Raw genomic sequence first — 17904 nt, 5'->3', positions numbered from 1 at the left:
TTAAAAAACATAAAATGGTATGACTTTTTGCTTTGTTTAGTGACCAGAAATAAAATTTTCCAGTCATGTCTGGATTAATCAATTTATAATATATATTTCCTACATATTCAATTTTTTTAGATAACATTGCAGACAACAGTAGTATGCCCAGTTATTTTGTTGAATTGCTTTGGTTTGGTTTTGTATCTTGATGTTTTTCAAGATGCACTCTGTGTTCTTCATTTTTTTTTAGAATAGGAAATTAGATATGGCATTATAGGACAATGAAGCTCTTTGAACAATTTACCTTGTGTAGAAACAGAAAATTCAAGGAATAAGATTAATGGAAGTTAAAAAAATTGGACAGAAGAAAGTACATTATAATAATAGTATTATTATGAGAGCATATGATTTACCATTTAACATTGAGAATGCTAATGCATTGGAGACCCTCCCATTTGGCAAAGTAAAAAAGATTTGTCATGTCACTGACGTACAACTCTCCCAGGATTTGATGGACAAAAAATAACTAAACCACCTGCCTCCCCCCCCCAAAAAAACTTTTTGCTTACCTTATTCTTATAATAGTACATTTATCTTTGTTCATAATACATTATATCAAATCTGTATTGTGTGTCTTGCTTTAAAGAGATTAACTGTTCAATATAAATATATATATATATATATATATATATATAATGACTATACGAAACTGCAGTTACTGAAAAGTGCTCAACTACATGTACATATAGGAGCTTCATGTAGTATAGTAATAGGGTGGAGCGAGTTGCTTAGATTTTAGTTGTACAGACTGTTTCCCCCTGAGGGTTCATCAGTTGCTGATGAACCCTCAGGGGGAAACAGTCTGTACAACTAAAATCTAAGCAACTCGCTCCACCCTATTACTATACTATATATATATATATATATATATGTATATATATATATACATACATACATGTCAAAAGAGACTTTGGTTCAAACATTATTTGTATGATAGATCCCAATATGTATCATACAATGAAACCCTGTCTGACTCTCGTTCAATTTCATGTGGCGTTCCTCAAGGGTCCATTCAGGGCCCACTGTTATTTTTAATTTTTATCAATGATCTACCATATTGCACAGACAAACTCAAATTTATTTTGTTTGCTGATGACACCAACATTTTAATCTCCAGTGATTTGTTTTCTTCATTAAATACTTTACTTAATACTGAACTGAAGAAAGTCTCACTCTGGTTCTCTTCAAATAAACTTTTATTGAATACAGACAAATCTAATTATGTATATTTTCATATCAACTCAAAAAAGTCAACACAGCAATCTTTGGATAATTTTCAAATCAAAATGAATGATAAAATTATTGAACGTGTCCATCATACAAAATTTTTAGGTGTTTTAATAGATGAAAAATTATCATGGAGTATTCAAATTTCTACTATTACAAATAAGGTAGCAAAAAATGTTGGTGTTATCAGCAAACTCCATCATATTATCCCTCAACTAGTCCTTTTGACTTTGTATAATACATTAATCCTATCTTACCTAAGTTATTGCAATACTTATATTTAAACATGAAAATAAAATTCTTCATAACACAATTTCCTGTATGATAAATAAAAATTGTAATATACATAGTTATAACACAAGAACTAGGGAAAATTATCACTTATACCCAGTTGCAAAAATGTTTACACCAATCTTTTCGACATCGTGCCCCAAAAGTTTGGAATGGTCTTTTTTAAATGAAATTCGGTCTTGTAAAACACTTAACGTATTCAAAAGGAAACTTAAGAAATACTTGCTAACATCTTAAATATTTTAGATATGCTGCTTTGTATAGGGTTGTGTGGTATCTGTCCTATTCTTCTGTTAATTTAATTTCAATATAGTTTCATATCTGGTTTTATTTTAATATTGACAATAATTTATTTCCCCCTACTAGGGTAGCCTGCTCAACAAGCCATCTGGCTTTTTGTGGCTTTCCCCTAATTCCTGTTATAACTACAATATGTTAACACTATTTGTATATACCATGTATACCAAATTATTGTTTAATCTTTGCTCTCCTGTTGTGTATTATATGTAATTTTTTTAAATGTTATTTTTATATGGAATTTGAAATAAATGAACTGAACAATTTAGGCTAACAATGTGCCAGAATAATTTGGAAATGATCATTTGTGACTTATGAGGATTTCCAAGTATTAGTGTTTTCAACTTTTCTGAAATTAAGCGAAAATTTAAAATGTCATAACTTTCTTATTCTACATCCGATTTTGATAAAACTTTCAGTGTTATGCTTATTGGATTTTTCTCTTTTTATTCAAATAAATTTGTTGTTGGGGTGGACTTGTCCTTTACGTACTCATATCTTCTCTTCATTTTTTTTCTCAAAAATTCTCAAAATTCCATGAATCTCTTTAAAAAAAATTATGTTTTAAATGCAATTCAGCTGGTTGAAAAGCTTTCATCACTGCAGTTTGATATCTTGATTATAAGAATTATTTCTTCCTTATTGCATTATTTAGGTTATATTGGAGATGGTGTAACATGTACGTATGTGGGTATCTGCAATGTTAATAATGGTGGATGTGACCCAATAGCAACCTGTCAAGAAAATTCAGGTAAGCTTTCTCAAAAATTAAAGGGATGGTCCGGGCTGAAAATATTTATATCTTATTACATAGAGTAGAATTCACTGAGCAAAATGCCGAAAATTTCATCAAAATCGGATAACAAATAATACAGTTATTGAAGTTTAAAGTTTAGCAATATTTCGTGAAAACAGTTGTCATGAATATTCATTAGGTTGGCTGCTGATGTCATATCTCCACTTTCCGTTTTCTAATGTTATTACATAAAATCATATTTTTTTTCATTATTTTACACTTGTGTGAATAATAAGTCTCCCTTATAATGAAATAAGTTGCAGCAATAAATATCTAATGCACTAAATCAGATGTCAATCCAATTTTTCTAGTTCTTGGAGGAAAAAAATTGAATAAACCTATTTTCATATAATAAAATACAAAAGAACAAGTGGAGATGTGACATCATCAGCCCATCTAATGAATATTCATGATGACTGTTTTCACAAAATAGTGCTAAACTTTAAAATTCAATAACTTTGTTAGTTGTTATCCGATTTTGATGAAATTTTTGGCATTTTGCTCAGTGAATTCTACTCTATTTATTAAACTATAAATTCTTTCAGCCCGGACCATCCCTTTAATATTATTTTTCTTAGAATATCCTGTATATGCTTTATGAATTTTATGCTTCAGATGCCCAATATTCAATTTTAATTTCATTACTTAAATAAATTTTACTTGAGAAATATTAGGGCTTTTCTTTAAAAAGAATTATTTATAAAGTGCCTTTATGTTGAAATAACATCAAGCATGAAAGTATTAGTAGATCTATTTAGATATCTGAATATTTCTATGCTTAAATGAAGGTAAATACTAGAAATAAATGCTTTCAAATCCATAAAAAAACATCAATTGAGATTGGACACACACTTGACCATCAATTACTTACTGATTTCTAGAGAAAAAAAAATGATACAAAGCAAGTCTCTGTGTAAAATCTCAGTCAATATTTGTTTTGATCCTAGGTGTTTCCGATGGTCGGACTTGTACCTGTCCCAGTGGGTACACTGGTTCAGGTATTGGTAATGGGGGCTGCAGTGCATCAGGTACCTCCTGCAATGACAATCCCTGTGTTCATGGACGCTGTGAGTACACAGGTACTGGATACATATGTATCTGTGATCCTGGATGGACGGGTACAAACTGTGATGTGAATATTAATGATTGCTCAACTAATCCTTGTCAGAATGGAGGAACATGTACAGATGATGTCAATGGATTTGTCTGCCAATGTCCAACTGGATGGACTGGAGATACCTGTACAGATACAAGCGTTGGTAAGGTCATGTTCCGTGAAATCAGCCATAGTGCAGACAAGAATTCATCTTTGCCCCCCCCCCCCAAAAAAAAAAGGGTTGTATCCTAAAAGATCCCATTGATATATTTATATTTGAAGAATATTCAACAACCATTGCATACTGCAGGTATTGGGAATCATGGTTATTAAAGATGCTAAATGCAGTTCAACTTTTCTTAGCCATGTATTTATTAGATAAAAACCCCACCTAGATACATCAGTTGATATAACTTCATGAATCTCCTCTGCAGACTACCATTTGCACTGGCTCACTATTTAGTGATTAGCTAGTTTTGAATCATTTATAGAAATAAATTATACACCGGTGCTTTAATAAAAAATCTCTTCTTTTGTTAATTTTTAGGATAATTTTATTTTGGTTTTACAGCATGCGGAGCTTACCTCACTGGTCTTTCTGGTTCCTTTGAATTTCCTGGAGAAGGGCAGGCATACCCTCATGGAGTTAGCTGTGCCTGGGTTATCGATACTAATGATGACAAGGTAAATATTAATGATAAACAGCATTTGAGGTTTGTCTGAAAAGTTCCTGAACTGGTTTAAAAAATATACACCATTGAGGAAAAAAAAATCAATAATTTCTTATCAGAGCCGTCTGTCTCAATTCAAATGAGCTTTTTTATTCATCTTTGTCACACTTCATTGCACTGTTAGGGGATTCACTTGAAATACCCTTTCAAAAATATTTGTGTTGTTGTTACCTTTGTATCCATAATGAGTATGATCGATAAGCTACTTGGTTTGAAACAAGTAAAAAAAAAAACCCAAAAATGTTGGGTTGAATGTGAGATTGTTCCAGTACAAGTTGTGGTAAAAGATGAAAGGATTCACTGTCGCTCAAACGCTTATTAAAATCTTTAGGGCTTTGAAGAACATAATTTATTTCAGAATAATCCAAGAAGGGCTATTTAGAATTGTATTGAAAAGTGTGTTGTGAATGACAGACATTCTTCTTCACACTTTGTACATGGAAATTATAAACTCTGATGTTCTTCATGTGTCATTATTATCAATTTTAAAGTCTTTAAGAACTCTGTTTGTTGTTGTTTTTTCAGGTTATCAGTCTCTTCTTTGAGCGATTTGACATTGAAGAACATCCAGATTGTAATTATGATTTTCTCCAAATCAATGATGGGTCATCTGCAGCGGCTAATCCCATTGGAAAGTACTGTGGTTCAAATGCTCCTGCTAATATTACATCTACTCATGATACACTGTATATCTGGTTCTTTAGTGATATCAGTGTCAACGGTGGAGGCTTTAAAATACTATGGAATGCCAGAGATCCAGGTTAGTTCCTTCTCTTATATTCATTTTATATTTCTGTAGAAGGTTAAGGAGGTCTGGTTTTATGATTTGCTGGAAAGCAGAGCTCTAATATTAGTGATATATTTTCAGAGAGTTGAAGTAGTTATACATTCATCATTGAAGGATGCCCGCCCCTTCTCCCGAAGTTGGTCATCATCATTACTATAATAAATTTAAGCAATTTTCTTCTCCTTGCCCTTTTTATTGCGGGATGGGGTGGAGGAAAGAGATCCTGATATTCATGCAATAATGAATTTCAAACCGCCACTGTTTTGAGCATCTTACGCTTTTCAACCAGTCTTTAACATCAAGCTTCTTTCTTTCTCATCATGACATCTTCTATGAGATATATTCTGCATCTAGGATGACATTTTACACAATACAAAATAAATATCCATTGTTCTTTTTAGTCTACATTGCCTTCTTCTTTGATTATAGTATGTGGTGGTCAATTGATTGGTGATAACCATGGCAACCTACAATCACCAGGCTATCCCGGTGACTACCCTGTCAATCGTGACTGTGTCTGGACTATCACTGTGGATGCAGGCCGTTATATCACCATTGCATTTGGTGATCTTCATTTAGAGTCCCATCCTTCATGTGACTATGATTATCTCAAGGTAAAAATTTGTCATAGAGTATTGTGTCATTTAAAAAAAAAATATCCTATTTCACTTAAAATGTAATAAAAACAGATTTAATATGGTAAAGTAGAATGTTAAAACTTGGTAAAGACATTGGTTTACTTTTTTCAAGATGGCATATTGTGGATTTGTTCTAGGGGTGCATTTATGCATTGATACTTAGTAACATCATTTGTTTTGGTTTTCCATTAAGAAAAAAGTAGTGAAATCTTAAATGTTACATTTGAAGGCTCTACCACTGTTGAGATTTGTTATACATGTGAATATTTTGTTTCTTGCATTGTTGATATAACTGTGAGATCATTTTGTGTACATATAACAAATCATTTGACCATTGATGATTTATGTTCTAGATCATTGATGGATTGAATGAAGCTGATCCATTGCTAGGGACATATTGCAGCAGTCAAACACCACCACCTGTTGATACGACAGGACCATATGCTTTCATCCGTTTCCATAGCGATGCATCAGAAACAGATACTGGCTTCCAGCTCACATATACATCTAGTCAAAGTAAGAATGTAGATAGGAATAATTTTTATCTTCAATATCAGCTTTTTTAATGTTCTCTTAATTCTTCAGTTCAACATTAGATCCCTGTCCCAGCCAATTGTAATAAATTAATGATGATTTAGTTGATGCATTTTTTTTATGATGGTTGAAATGTATAATCATTATGAAAATAAAGTTACAAAAAAGCTTTTAAAAAGTCAATTTCTTAATAAGATTTTTTTTAAGACTTCCTTTTCTTTCTTCTTAGTAAGAAAACACTATTCCAAATTCAGATTTAGCATTGTGTTAAAAATTGGTATTCACTCTATTTTGTCATTTTATTAAGTTCCATCTTCAGAAATATGAACTTGACCCTCTAAATCTTTTTTTTAATCTTTCATTTTTTCCATGTAATTTCTTGATAAAATTTTGTGATCATAAATAGCATAAATATAATGGATTATGATAAATAAAAGCAAAAAAATCATACATTTATAGATTTTAGCTTAAAACCAAATTTATATTGGATTAGTACACATAGAATTTTTTAATTTTCAATCATAGTAACCATTTCTGTTTGATTTCTTGATCCGACGTTACCTCACAGTTGATGCTGGTTGTGGAGGTGCCTTAACTGCTGATAGTGGTATCATTATCTCTCCTAACTACCCTAACCCTTATAATCACAACCAACAATGTATCTGGACTATACAAGTACCATCAACAGAAGTCATTACACTGACTATAACTGATCTACTCATTGAGGAGTCAACTAACTGTGTTTATGACTATGTAGAGGTAAGCATGAGACATATATTGGCAGTGGTGTAGCTGTAATGATGTTGGGAGGCTGTGGTGAGTGAAAGATTTAGGGCCCGATTCATAAAGAGTTACAACTACCATGGCAATCTTGATTTTGATTGGCTGCTGAGCCCCTTTTCCATGGTAGTTGCCATAATGGCAAAGTTACAACAGTTGTAACTCTTTATGAAATGGGCCCCAGATGGTGGAAGAGCATGGAGTGGTAGCAGCAATAATATCAGCAATATAATAGCAACAGTATTGGTGATGAAGATGTAATAAACATCATGTATGTAGTATGATTACTGTAGTTGAGGTAGTTGCAAAATGGCAGTTCCATGATAACTCTGCAACACCTCAAGGATCTGGGAAATTCATACTGACATCATGTGTTATTGTAAAATATCCTAGTCGCAGTAGCAGCAGGAATGGGTGATGTTTGAGTTAAGTGTTGGTAGGGGTCAAAGGTTATGTGGTCATGTAATAATAATTGTTTTCTATTAGTCTCTGTGATATATTTTAGGTTTTACATGGTCATTTAAGTCACAAAAGAGTTGCTAAGCATTATTTGGATTTCATTCATTCTATCAGTAACAACATGCATTCCCTTTTTCATAGATTCGTGATGGTTTCAATGAGAACTCTCCCTTCATTGGACGTTATTGTCGTTCTGCTGATATTCCTGGGCCGATCACATCATCTTCAAACACAATGTGGATCCTCTTCCAATCAGATGCATCTATCAATGCTGGTGGTTTTAGGGCTACCTATGAAGTTGGTGAGGATATCATATGTAAACATTAATCTATGTGGTACAGATTCTTTACATACCTCCAGCCATGATAGTTCAGAATTTTTCTGCACTTGAATAGGATACAATGATTAAATATATGCGACAAGTGTGCTATACTGTACAGGTATAAATGAAAACCTTCCTCTTCCAGAGGTGGTCCTAGAGGACTTCAGAACATTAAATCACCCATTGTTTGATCATAATGGATATGATGTCATTTTATACCCAAGTAATCCATGATAGATGGTTAAATTCAAACTTCTCAATTGGTGTGATGAGTAGTCCCCCCCCCTCACAAAATAAAATTGTTCAGTCACATTCCATGAAACATTGTCGGTGTATATCTTTGTTTGTGTGCTGTGTCATTTGGTAGGAGAGATTTCTTCTCAGGTTCATCCTCCAAATGTTTTATACCATCTCACTATCTCTTCAGTACCACATTTACTATCATGAATTGATTAAAGAAAATTGATAATATAGTTGATATTGGTATAATTATTTCTTTGAAAGGGGTGTTCACCTTCATTTCAAAGTGCCAAATGACACTTGGTCCTTGATGAATTACAGCCTTATCATTTACATCCTTTCTTATTATGTCATTTTACATTGGAGAAAATTCTTATGCAGAAATGAATTGATGATTTACTTTTGTTTTGCAGCTTGTGGGGGTCTATACACTGAATCTCCTGGAACCATTCTGTCTCCATACTTCCCTAATACTTACCCACATGACAAGTCATGTGAGTATGTGATCACAGCTGCGGATGGCCAAGTTGTTACTCTCACCTTTACTTTCTTTGATATTGAAGGTCATGATAGCTGCTTGTATGATTACATTGAGGTAAGAATTATAATAATTATATTAATAGATATGATTAATGATGCGCCAAACCCACTCTGCAGAGTGTAATTGCACAAGTTTCTTTGAGAAAGGTGAATATAACTGTAGTGATATGTATGAGTATTGTATTTTTGTGTTATTTATAGAGTATCATGGGAAAAACTTCCATAAAAAAACAATTACTCTTTACAGCCTGTTTTTCATATAAAAAATTTCACAAATATGGACAAATATATCTCATTTGATTTATCTTAATTTTTTTTGTAGTTCCAACAAAATAAATCAATATCTTAGGATGTTCAATCATTTCAATTTTGTCCTGGTTTTTGTTTTGTGAACTATTAAATGGACCTATGGAAACCAATATTTAGAAAATCATATGAGCTTGTTTTTTAAATGAAAATGAAAGTGAGATAACAAATATCCAGCAAGTCTTCTTTCCAATCTGTTCATTATTCATAGTATTGTATCATCAATGTATTTTTGATATGAAATTGCCAAGTGAATAATGATAATAATCTGTTTATTTATCAGGTACGTGATGGTGCCTCTGATAGTGCTACTCTGATCTCCACTCTATGTGGTAATCAGATACCAGCTCCTATTACTACCACTGGAAGCAGTATGTATCTCAAGTTCTCAACCGATGGATCTGTTGCTAACTTTGGATTCAGTGCTGACTATGAGTTCTCAGGCAACGATGGTATTTTCTTGTCTGCTATATTCTTTAGTTTAGTTTAGTATATTTGCAGAAACAGTATAATGAGAATCATAACATCAGTGTCATAGGCAGATTTGAATGAGAAGTTTATATTACTTTTTCTTTTGTGTAATCTATGTGTATTTGTGAAGTTTTATGAATTTGCTTTTCAAACTCATATCAATATAGGTATGAGTAAAACCTTGTATTATTCTTGACATATATGACTGTGTTTGGGATTACCATCTTGATTATTGTTGATTTCAAGTTGATATCTTCATTTGTAACAGTCTCTGATGTATTGCAATTATTATTCAAGTGTTAAGTTCTGTTCACCAGTATCTTACAGTGTCAACCCATGGTATTAGATCCTTGGTATGAAACTTAATATCCATGTTGGTATTTCATTTGGAGAGAGGCCGCATTTAAGACAAAAGAAAAAATTCCCGTGTTTTACCAATCCTTTCTATTTTGGGCCATGGATAACACCAATTATTAATTAAACAGGACACATTTTCTTTGGAGCATCTGGGCAGTTGTTCCTTTGCATGTCTTGGCTGAACTTCTGCCATTATACTAACTCTTGTCAGCTTCACTCTGGTAGTAGAGTCTACCCACACAGTAATTATCAATTGATTGTTATTGAATTGCAATTTGTATTTGGCAGGATGTGGTGGAACCTTCACGGATAATACTGGAATGTTTAGCTCTCCCTCTGATGGTAGTGTCTACCCCCATGGTGCTAATTGCAACTACAACATTATCGTAGATCCTGGATTGATAATAGAGCTGACTTTTAATGTATTCAACCTGGAGAGCCATTCTAGCTGTGCCTATGACTATGTAGAGATCTATGACAATGTCACCCCAAATGTGACACTACTTGGAAGGTAATTATTTATCAATTTTAAAAAGATATTTCTGATTCTCTATTAAGCAGCTTAGTTCACATGAAGTTCAATACTGCTATTTCCCTTCCTTCATACTATATTTTCACACTCACAGATGTTGCTCACATTTGATCAATTTGTTTTTTGTTCATCTTCTTATCTTTCTCATGCTATTTCAATTTGTCTTGCTCTTCTCCTTCTCTTCCTGAGCTTCTTACCATTCCCTCCCTCACTCAGTGCTCTATTTTTTATGTTTGATAGTGTTTCCTTGTTCTTTTGGTCTTTCCTAACATTGTCTCATATTTCCTATGAGTTTATACCATCTCCTCTTCCACATTTCTATCTATTCCTAACTTGAATACTTTTTATAACTCTATGTTGATTTGTTTGTAGGTATTGTGGTGCCACACCCCCTCCTGTCATGATGTCTTCCAGCAATCAGATGACTGTTCTCTTTGTATCTGATTCATCAGTGGCTTTTGAAGGCTTCACTGCCTCCTATGTAGCAGTTAATACATCAACATGTAAGTACCATGGTCACAATGTATTATATACCATAGGTCATCAAGTATCTTGTTTTATCTTGACTAGATATTGACATATTTGTATGGACATTGTTGTATCTCAGATCAAACATAATTTCTTCATCACTGTAAGTTGTATACATGTCCTGAATGGATCTTTCTATGCCTAAATATAGATTACAAATCAAAATGATTGGATTTCATTGAAAGCATTGACAATTTGATGGATGGTAGAAAGTAGCTTTATCCAATTTCTTCATTAAAGTAACCATTAACCTGAATAGAGTCAGGTTATTTGGACCATCTCACGAGGGGATGGATTTCGCCCCCCATAGATCTCGGCCACTGATCTCGCAAGCGCCATAAAAATTTGCACAGGAGTAGTGTGCAATGAGATCTACAATGCTGTATGGTTAGTTTATCTTAAATGATATGACTTTTTTATATGAATTAGTTATGCAAATTCATGTGTAAAATAATGAATTTGCGCTAATTAAATAAATACAGCCCCCAAACAGCTAATTTTCTATTCACAAACTCTCTGTAGGATTCCAACCAAAGGTAACAAATTCGGTATCACACTTTTTTCTTTATGTCAGGGTTCCCAGCCCATCAGGGAAAATTATTTTACTTTTTTCCAGTCAGTGAAAAATCAGGGAATTTGATTAAAATTACCCCAAATCAGGGAAAAATCAGGGAACTTTGATTGGTCCATAAGTCAAAAGCAAGATAGTCAGACTCTTGTTATATTTTGTTGCATATCAAAGCAACATCCATTGAATGACTGGTTATAGTGGTTTTTTAGTGTAGCTTCTTTGATTGCAGTACAAAATTTTATACTGAAAATACATGTAATTCACTGCAACAACTTACAAAACATACAAAACTGGGAATGGGTTAAATAATTATCAGGGAATTTTTAAACTTCATCAGGGAAAAAACAGGGAATTTTGTTTTCTTGAAAAGCTGGAAACCCTGTTATGTACTTTACGTTTTTTTAGATCTCTTATATTTTTTTGTATTTCAAGTTTCTTCTTTTTACGTGTTTTATGATATTTGTTGCCCACTTAATTCTGATCATAAACAGTCAAAAGTAATTGATTTTTATCGGTAAAAGTAGAGATAATGAGACATATATGAATATGGCTAAAAACACAATTTGTATTGGATTGGCACATGAATTCATAGTTTTGACAAATTTTTGGTCTGACGTGCACTTACATAATGTTGCATAATTTCATAACCACGTATCTGGGCGTTGCAAATTTGGTCTCGATAGTTGAGCGAGACTCGAAAGGAAAAAAAAATTGTGTGGCTATGTGGAGGGGAGATGGATTCCCAGGCCTTTTAAGTTGAAGTAAACATTGAAGTATTATTTTTGTAGTGTGATAGAGATACGTGTATAATCAATAGTTCCATATGAAGCGCTGTTACTATTTGTCACTTCATATTTTTAGACATTTTAGATAAAACTCACCTCAGGCTTCTCAGGTATTGTAGTTGTATAATTGTTGTCTGCTTAATAAAAAAATATGTTTTACTTTGATATCAAACATTTATATTTGGAGTGGAGAATATAACTCGATACATTACATATGAAGAAATGATATGTTTCTGTGTTCCATTCAGATTGTGGTGGAACCTTATCTGGTGATACTGGAGTCTTTTCAAGTCCCAACTACCCCAACAATTACCCTAACAATAGAGACTGTGTGTGGACCATCAATGCTCCAGTTGGAAATCAAGTTTCTATCAACTTTACAGACTTTAACTTAGAGGCTCATTCTAGTTGTGTGTATGATTATGTCACTATCAGGTACGAATTTCAGTGTTCATGACTTTTACCATTTCAAATTCAACACATTTCAACATCTAGCATGAGCTATATTGTACTTTACATGCAGTGAAGATGTTTGTATCATTTACATTGACAAAAATGTACCTCAGCTTCTCCAGTATTAAAATACAAATGTAATAAGACTGCATGTGAGTGAATCAATAGACATTTGAAAAGACAAGAAGCTCACTCCTGTGACTTTAATTTGTTCAACATTTACATCATGGCCAGGGTAATGATATATGTAAAGCCCCTAAAGTCGTTGTTCCAATGTGATAAGCACTTCATAAAAAACAGAATATGATTCTTATCAATTAAAAAAAACAAATTTGATTTATTCAATCTGGAGAGTATATGAAACCACTAGGGAAAGGTCATTGTCTTTGAGGAAAGTATCAATTCTAATAACTATCTTATTATGTATCTTTGTTTTTTAGGAATGGTGGTTATGAAAGTTCACCATTAGTTGGTACCTACTGTGGTTCATCTATTAATCCTACAACATTCATATCTCATAGTCATCAAATGAGAATCAATTTCCACTCTGATGCCTCAGTCACTGCCACAGGATTTTCTGCATCCTTTGATTCTACAGCAACAGGTGATCTCTAAAATTCATCTTTACTATCATCAACTATTAACTAATGGACACTGTTTTTTCCTACAATTTTTTTAAAATGAATTATAGCTTTGAGTGTCTATTTGTTAATTTTGCACAAGGATAAAAGTGCCATTTAATTTGATAGTTTTGCTGTAGATAATTTTATCCAAATACATTAAAAAATGATAATTATTGGATCAATTGACATCTGCTCAATTAACTCATGCACAGATGGAAAATCTGCAAAATAAAGTTCAAATCTGATTCGATACCTTAGCCCTGAACCTAGTCTTTGTATCTTCCTGAATCAAAATATCACAACACTAACCCTACATTAGATATCTCTTGATGAAGCAGGGTCAATTATTAGAGAACAAATGTGATATTAATTAAAATCAATTAAGATTTTACAGTGTATTTTGTTTCAAATACTTTCTAATCGTATATGATACTAGCTTTACTCTTATTTAATTTTCTATATCAGGATGTGGAGGAACCTTAACGTCACCTACAGGTAGTTTTACATCACCAAGCTACCCATATGCATATAACCATGATGCTTTCTGTGTATGGACAATGTCAGTAGCCCAAGGGTCACAAATCATTCTCACCTTCTCAGACTTTGATGTTGAAGATCACTCCTCCTGTGTTTTTGATTATGTCAAGGTACAATATTTTACTGAATCTTTCTCTTTAAATAATAATTAACAATTTGTTTGCTAGTGTATCTATTGTTTGGAAAAGTCCTTTCTGCTTTTATTTCATTATAATGATGGCTCTTGTTAATACAATACAATCAATCAGAGAAGTTCAACTTTGTGATCAATTGCCCAGATTTGTGTAATTAGGTCCTGAACATCGAGATCTACAGTTGTCTAACTGAAGGTAATTTATAACTGTTGCTCTTATCTGTCTATTTATGTGTATGTTGTGTCCAGGTCCTTGATGGTTTAGATACTTCAAGTCCAATTCTTGGGACATTCTGTGGAAGTACAATCCCAGAACCTATTCATTCTACAGGCAATGGTATGCGTGTTGAATGGCAATCAGACTACTCTGTCAGTGGAAGAGGATTCTCAGCTACTTATCAAGAAGGTATCAGCAGGAGAAAGGCTTTCATAATGCTCATTAAGAGGAATATTTTTTAATGCATTTGCCATTAGGATTAGGGGAATGAAATGTAATTTAAGTTCATATCAGTTTGGCTTATTTTTCATATGTAAAAAAATAGTATTGATATACCATTAATAACATAAGACAAAGACTATTAAAGAAATATGGAATTCCTAAGAAATGTTACAATGTTAATAACACAGGAAGATGTAGGTTTGAGACACAGGAAGTTAAAGTAGGAAGGGGAAATATAAAAAAGCAGGGCTTATAATAAATAGCTTCCTTTTGAATGGAACACAGCATAGTCCAATTTGAAACATGAAGGGGATGAAAGTTAGTTTGAAAAAAAAGTAATAAAGCAGATTCCTATTAATTTGAGGTATTTAATTGCATTTTAACTCTTTTATTGTCCAATTTTATAGCAGGACTTTACATATCTCCCATCATAATCCTTGTTTGTGTCCACATTTAAATATTAAAAAAAACTACCTGAAATTTACTAGTAGAATTAGTCATCAATCTATGATTGTCAGTTCCACTACCATCAAATATCACAACTTCATGTTTTGGTTGTCATGGGAGTTATTGTTTGAATTTATTGTTTGATTTGATATTGAGACACTGCCTGTTATTTATTTAATAATGATATAAACAAGTCAGTTGTGCTAGTTGGTTCTCAGATTGCAGAAATTTCCTAATCCGTGCTTAATAATTTCATTTTGTTCTGTAGATTGCACTGATGTTGTATTAACAGCTGTTTCTGGATACATTGAATCTCCTAACTACCCTGACCCATACCCTCATAGCCGAGACTGCTCTTGGATTATCCAGTCTACTGTTGGAAACACAATCAATTTTACATTCACTGATCTCAACATTGAATCACATAGCACATGTGCTTATGACTATGTCAGGGTAGGTCAACTTTGATCTTGTTAAATCCATTTGTTTTATGAATGATATAGAAGACAAGGCTTTGCCAAATTCTTGATAAAGCTATTGATTGGGCAGTCACACACATAAAAAAATTTAGCTGTTTTTGTGTATTTTGCAATATTTTCCAAAGCCTCATTCCTGAGAATAAGAAAGAAGAATGTGTGAGAAAACTAAATCCTAATTAAATATTTACTTTGAATTTGGATTTGGATGGATGTAGAGATGTGTTTGCACATTTGATATATATTGTACCCTTGAGAAGCAAGAGTTAGGTTTTTGTTGGTAAGTTTTTTGATAGGTTTTAATTTTTTTGTGATTTTGTTTAGCTTGTAGATGGGCAGGTAGCCACTGATAATGAGCTTATTAGGTTATGTGGTAGTACACCTGTACCACCAGGTACTACATACCAATCTACACAGCAATACTTGAGAGTAGAATTTCATTCCGATGCCAGTGTGGCGACTGCTGGATTCCAGGGATACTATGAGATTGATGGTAAGGATTCTTTGTCTATTTATACTTTTTCTGATTCTATGTATACTGCATGGTTGTTGGTATAATGTTATTCTATTTTATCTATGTATCTATGTATATGAAACTTATTATATATATATATCTTGGCTATATTTGAGTTATGTACCCTTTTTTGTTGACATGGGAGGTAAAATGTCTAGCAGTAATATGTTCTAAATGTTATAGTTACCTTGACCTGGATTCCACTTCTATGGGCTACTAAATTTGCCATTTATTTCTAACAAATCATGGAATTATCAGCCTTTTGAGTACTCGAAATATTAAAAGGTTTCTTGGAATGATAATTATATGTATAGTTACTGTCAGCTAATACTTATTACATAGCTTTTGTTATTACCATAAAGCATGAGTCCTTCTACCCCCCCCCCTTGGAGTTTAGACCCCCTAGTTGGATGAAACCCTGCTTTATAATGTGTGTATTGTTTAAAGCCTTGATCAGATATGGTGCATCAAAGATAAGAAACATTTATGTTCTTCAGACACAGTTGGACAAAGTGTCCCAGTTTTATTGAAAGTATATGATATATATATATGTAAACAATAAAGACTCTTTGCATCATACTTTCTTTTTTCTTTTGAATTTTATCAGTCAATTCATTTTTTGCCTCAAGGGGACAATAAATGTCTTCTGCCTCTGGAACCCTTTGTTTTTTAGCTCATCCGGCCCGAAGGGCCAGATGAGCTTATGCCGTGGCGTGGCGTCCGTTGTCTGTCGTCCGTCCACAATTTCAAAATGCTTCTTCTTCGCCATTTCAATTCTGTTTGCTTTATATGATAGCACTAGATGGGGGATTCAAAACTTCTACACAGAATTTTGAAATTCATTAAATATGCTAATTTATGCGCATTTTTCAAAATTCACAAAAAATGCTTCTTTTTTATTTGTGGACCAATTTTGAATTTTTTGCTTCCATCTGGTAGAGCTTCATGAGGTTCACCAAAATTCTACACAGAATTTTGAAATTTTGACTAGAACAATTTTTATGCTAATTTATGCGAAATTAATTTATGCATATTTTTAAAAATTCACATAAAATGCTTCTTCTTTCTTTGTTGACCGATTTTGATTTTTTTTTCTTGCATCTGGTAGAGCTTCATGAGGTTCACCAAACTAGTACATAGAATTTTTAAATTTGGAGTAGAAAATTATTTATGCTAATTTATGCGAAATTCATACATCACAGAAAATGCCTCTTCTTTATTTTGTTGACTGAATTTCAAAATGCTTCTTCTTCGTCATTTCAAGTCTGATTTCAATTCTGTTTGCTTTATATGATAGCATTAGGTGGGGGATTCAAAACTTCTACACAGAATTTTGAAACTCATTAAATATGCTAATTTATGCATATTTTTAAAAATTCACATAAAATGCTTCTTCTTTAAATGTCGACCGATTTTGATTTCTTTCTTCCATCTGGTAGAACTTAATGAGTTTCACCAAACTTCTACTCAGAATTTGGAAATTTTCAGTAGAAAATTATTAATGCTAATTTATGCAAAATTTGTTCATAAATCACAGAAAATGCCTCTTCTTTATTTGTTGACCGATTTTGATTTTTTTTCTCCAATCTGGTAGAGCTGCATGAGGTTCACCAAACTTGTACACAAAATTTTGAAATTTTGTCTAGAAAATTATTTATGCTAATCTATGCAACATTTATTCATAAATCACAAAAAAAAATTCTTCTTCATTTGTTGATCAATTTAAATTTTGTTTGCTTTATATGATGACTTGAGGTGGTGATACAAAATTTCAACACAGAATTTTGAAACTCATTAAATATGCTAATTTATTCATATATTTTCAAAACTCACAAAAAATACTTATTTATTTGTTGATTGATTTTGATTATTTTTGTTCCATCTGAGAGCTACTTGAGGTTCACCAAGATTCTACACAGAGTTAAAGGGATGTTCCACGCTGAAAATATTTA

General features: G+C 32.6%; 1 protein-coding gene across 1 annotated transcript in view; it reads left to right on the top strand.

Moving 5' to 3' along the window:
• The window catches only part of LOC129256865 (cubilin-like), a 74123-nt gene that overhangs the window by 12496 nt on the left and 43723 nt on the right, over positions 1-17904 (top strand). The window contains exons 8-25 of the mRNA XM_054895065.2: positions 2513-2608; positions 3601-3912; positions 4321-4433; positions 5006-5240; positions 5697-5881; positions 6259-6421; positions 7008-7198; positions 7820-7979; positions 8654-8835; positions 9370-9538; positions 10203-10425; positions 10819-10949; positions 12579-12765; positions 13224-13387; positions 13872-14053; positions 14326-14482; positions 15231-15415; positions 15763-15931. Of these exons, the coding sequence (XP_054751040.2) occupies positions 2513-2608; positions 3601-3912; positions 4321-4433; positions 5006-5240; positions 5697-5881; positions 6259-6421; positions 7008-7198; positions 7820-7979; positions 8654-8835; positions 9370-9538; positions 10203-10425; positions 10819-10949; positions 12579-12765; positions 13224-13387; positions 13872-14053; positions 14326-14482; positions 15231-15415; positions 15763-15931 (3204 nt within the window). The remainder of the gene's footprint in view (positions 1-2512; positions 2609-3600; positions 3913-4320; positions 4434-5005; positions 5241-5696; positions 5882-6258; positions 6422-7007; positions 7199-7819; positions 7980-8653; positions 8836-9369; positions 9539-10202; positions 10426-10818; positions 10950-12578; positions 12766-13223; positions 13388-13871; positions 14054-14325; positions 14483-15230; positions 15416-15762; positions 15932-17904) is intronic.

Source organism: Lytechinus pictus, chromosome 3, assembly GCF_037042905.1.
Source record: "Lytechinus pictus isolate F3 Inbred chromosome 3, Lp3.0, whole genome shotgun sequence".
Lineage (NCBI taxonomy): Eukaryota > Metazoa > Echinodermata > Echinoidea > Temnopleuroida > Toxopneustidae > Lytechinus > Lytechinus pictus.
The sequence above is the reverse complement of the archived record's forward strand: the minus strand, read 5'-3'. Positions and strand labels throughout refer to the sequence as shown.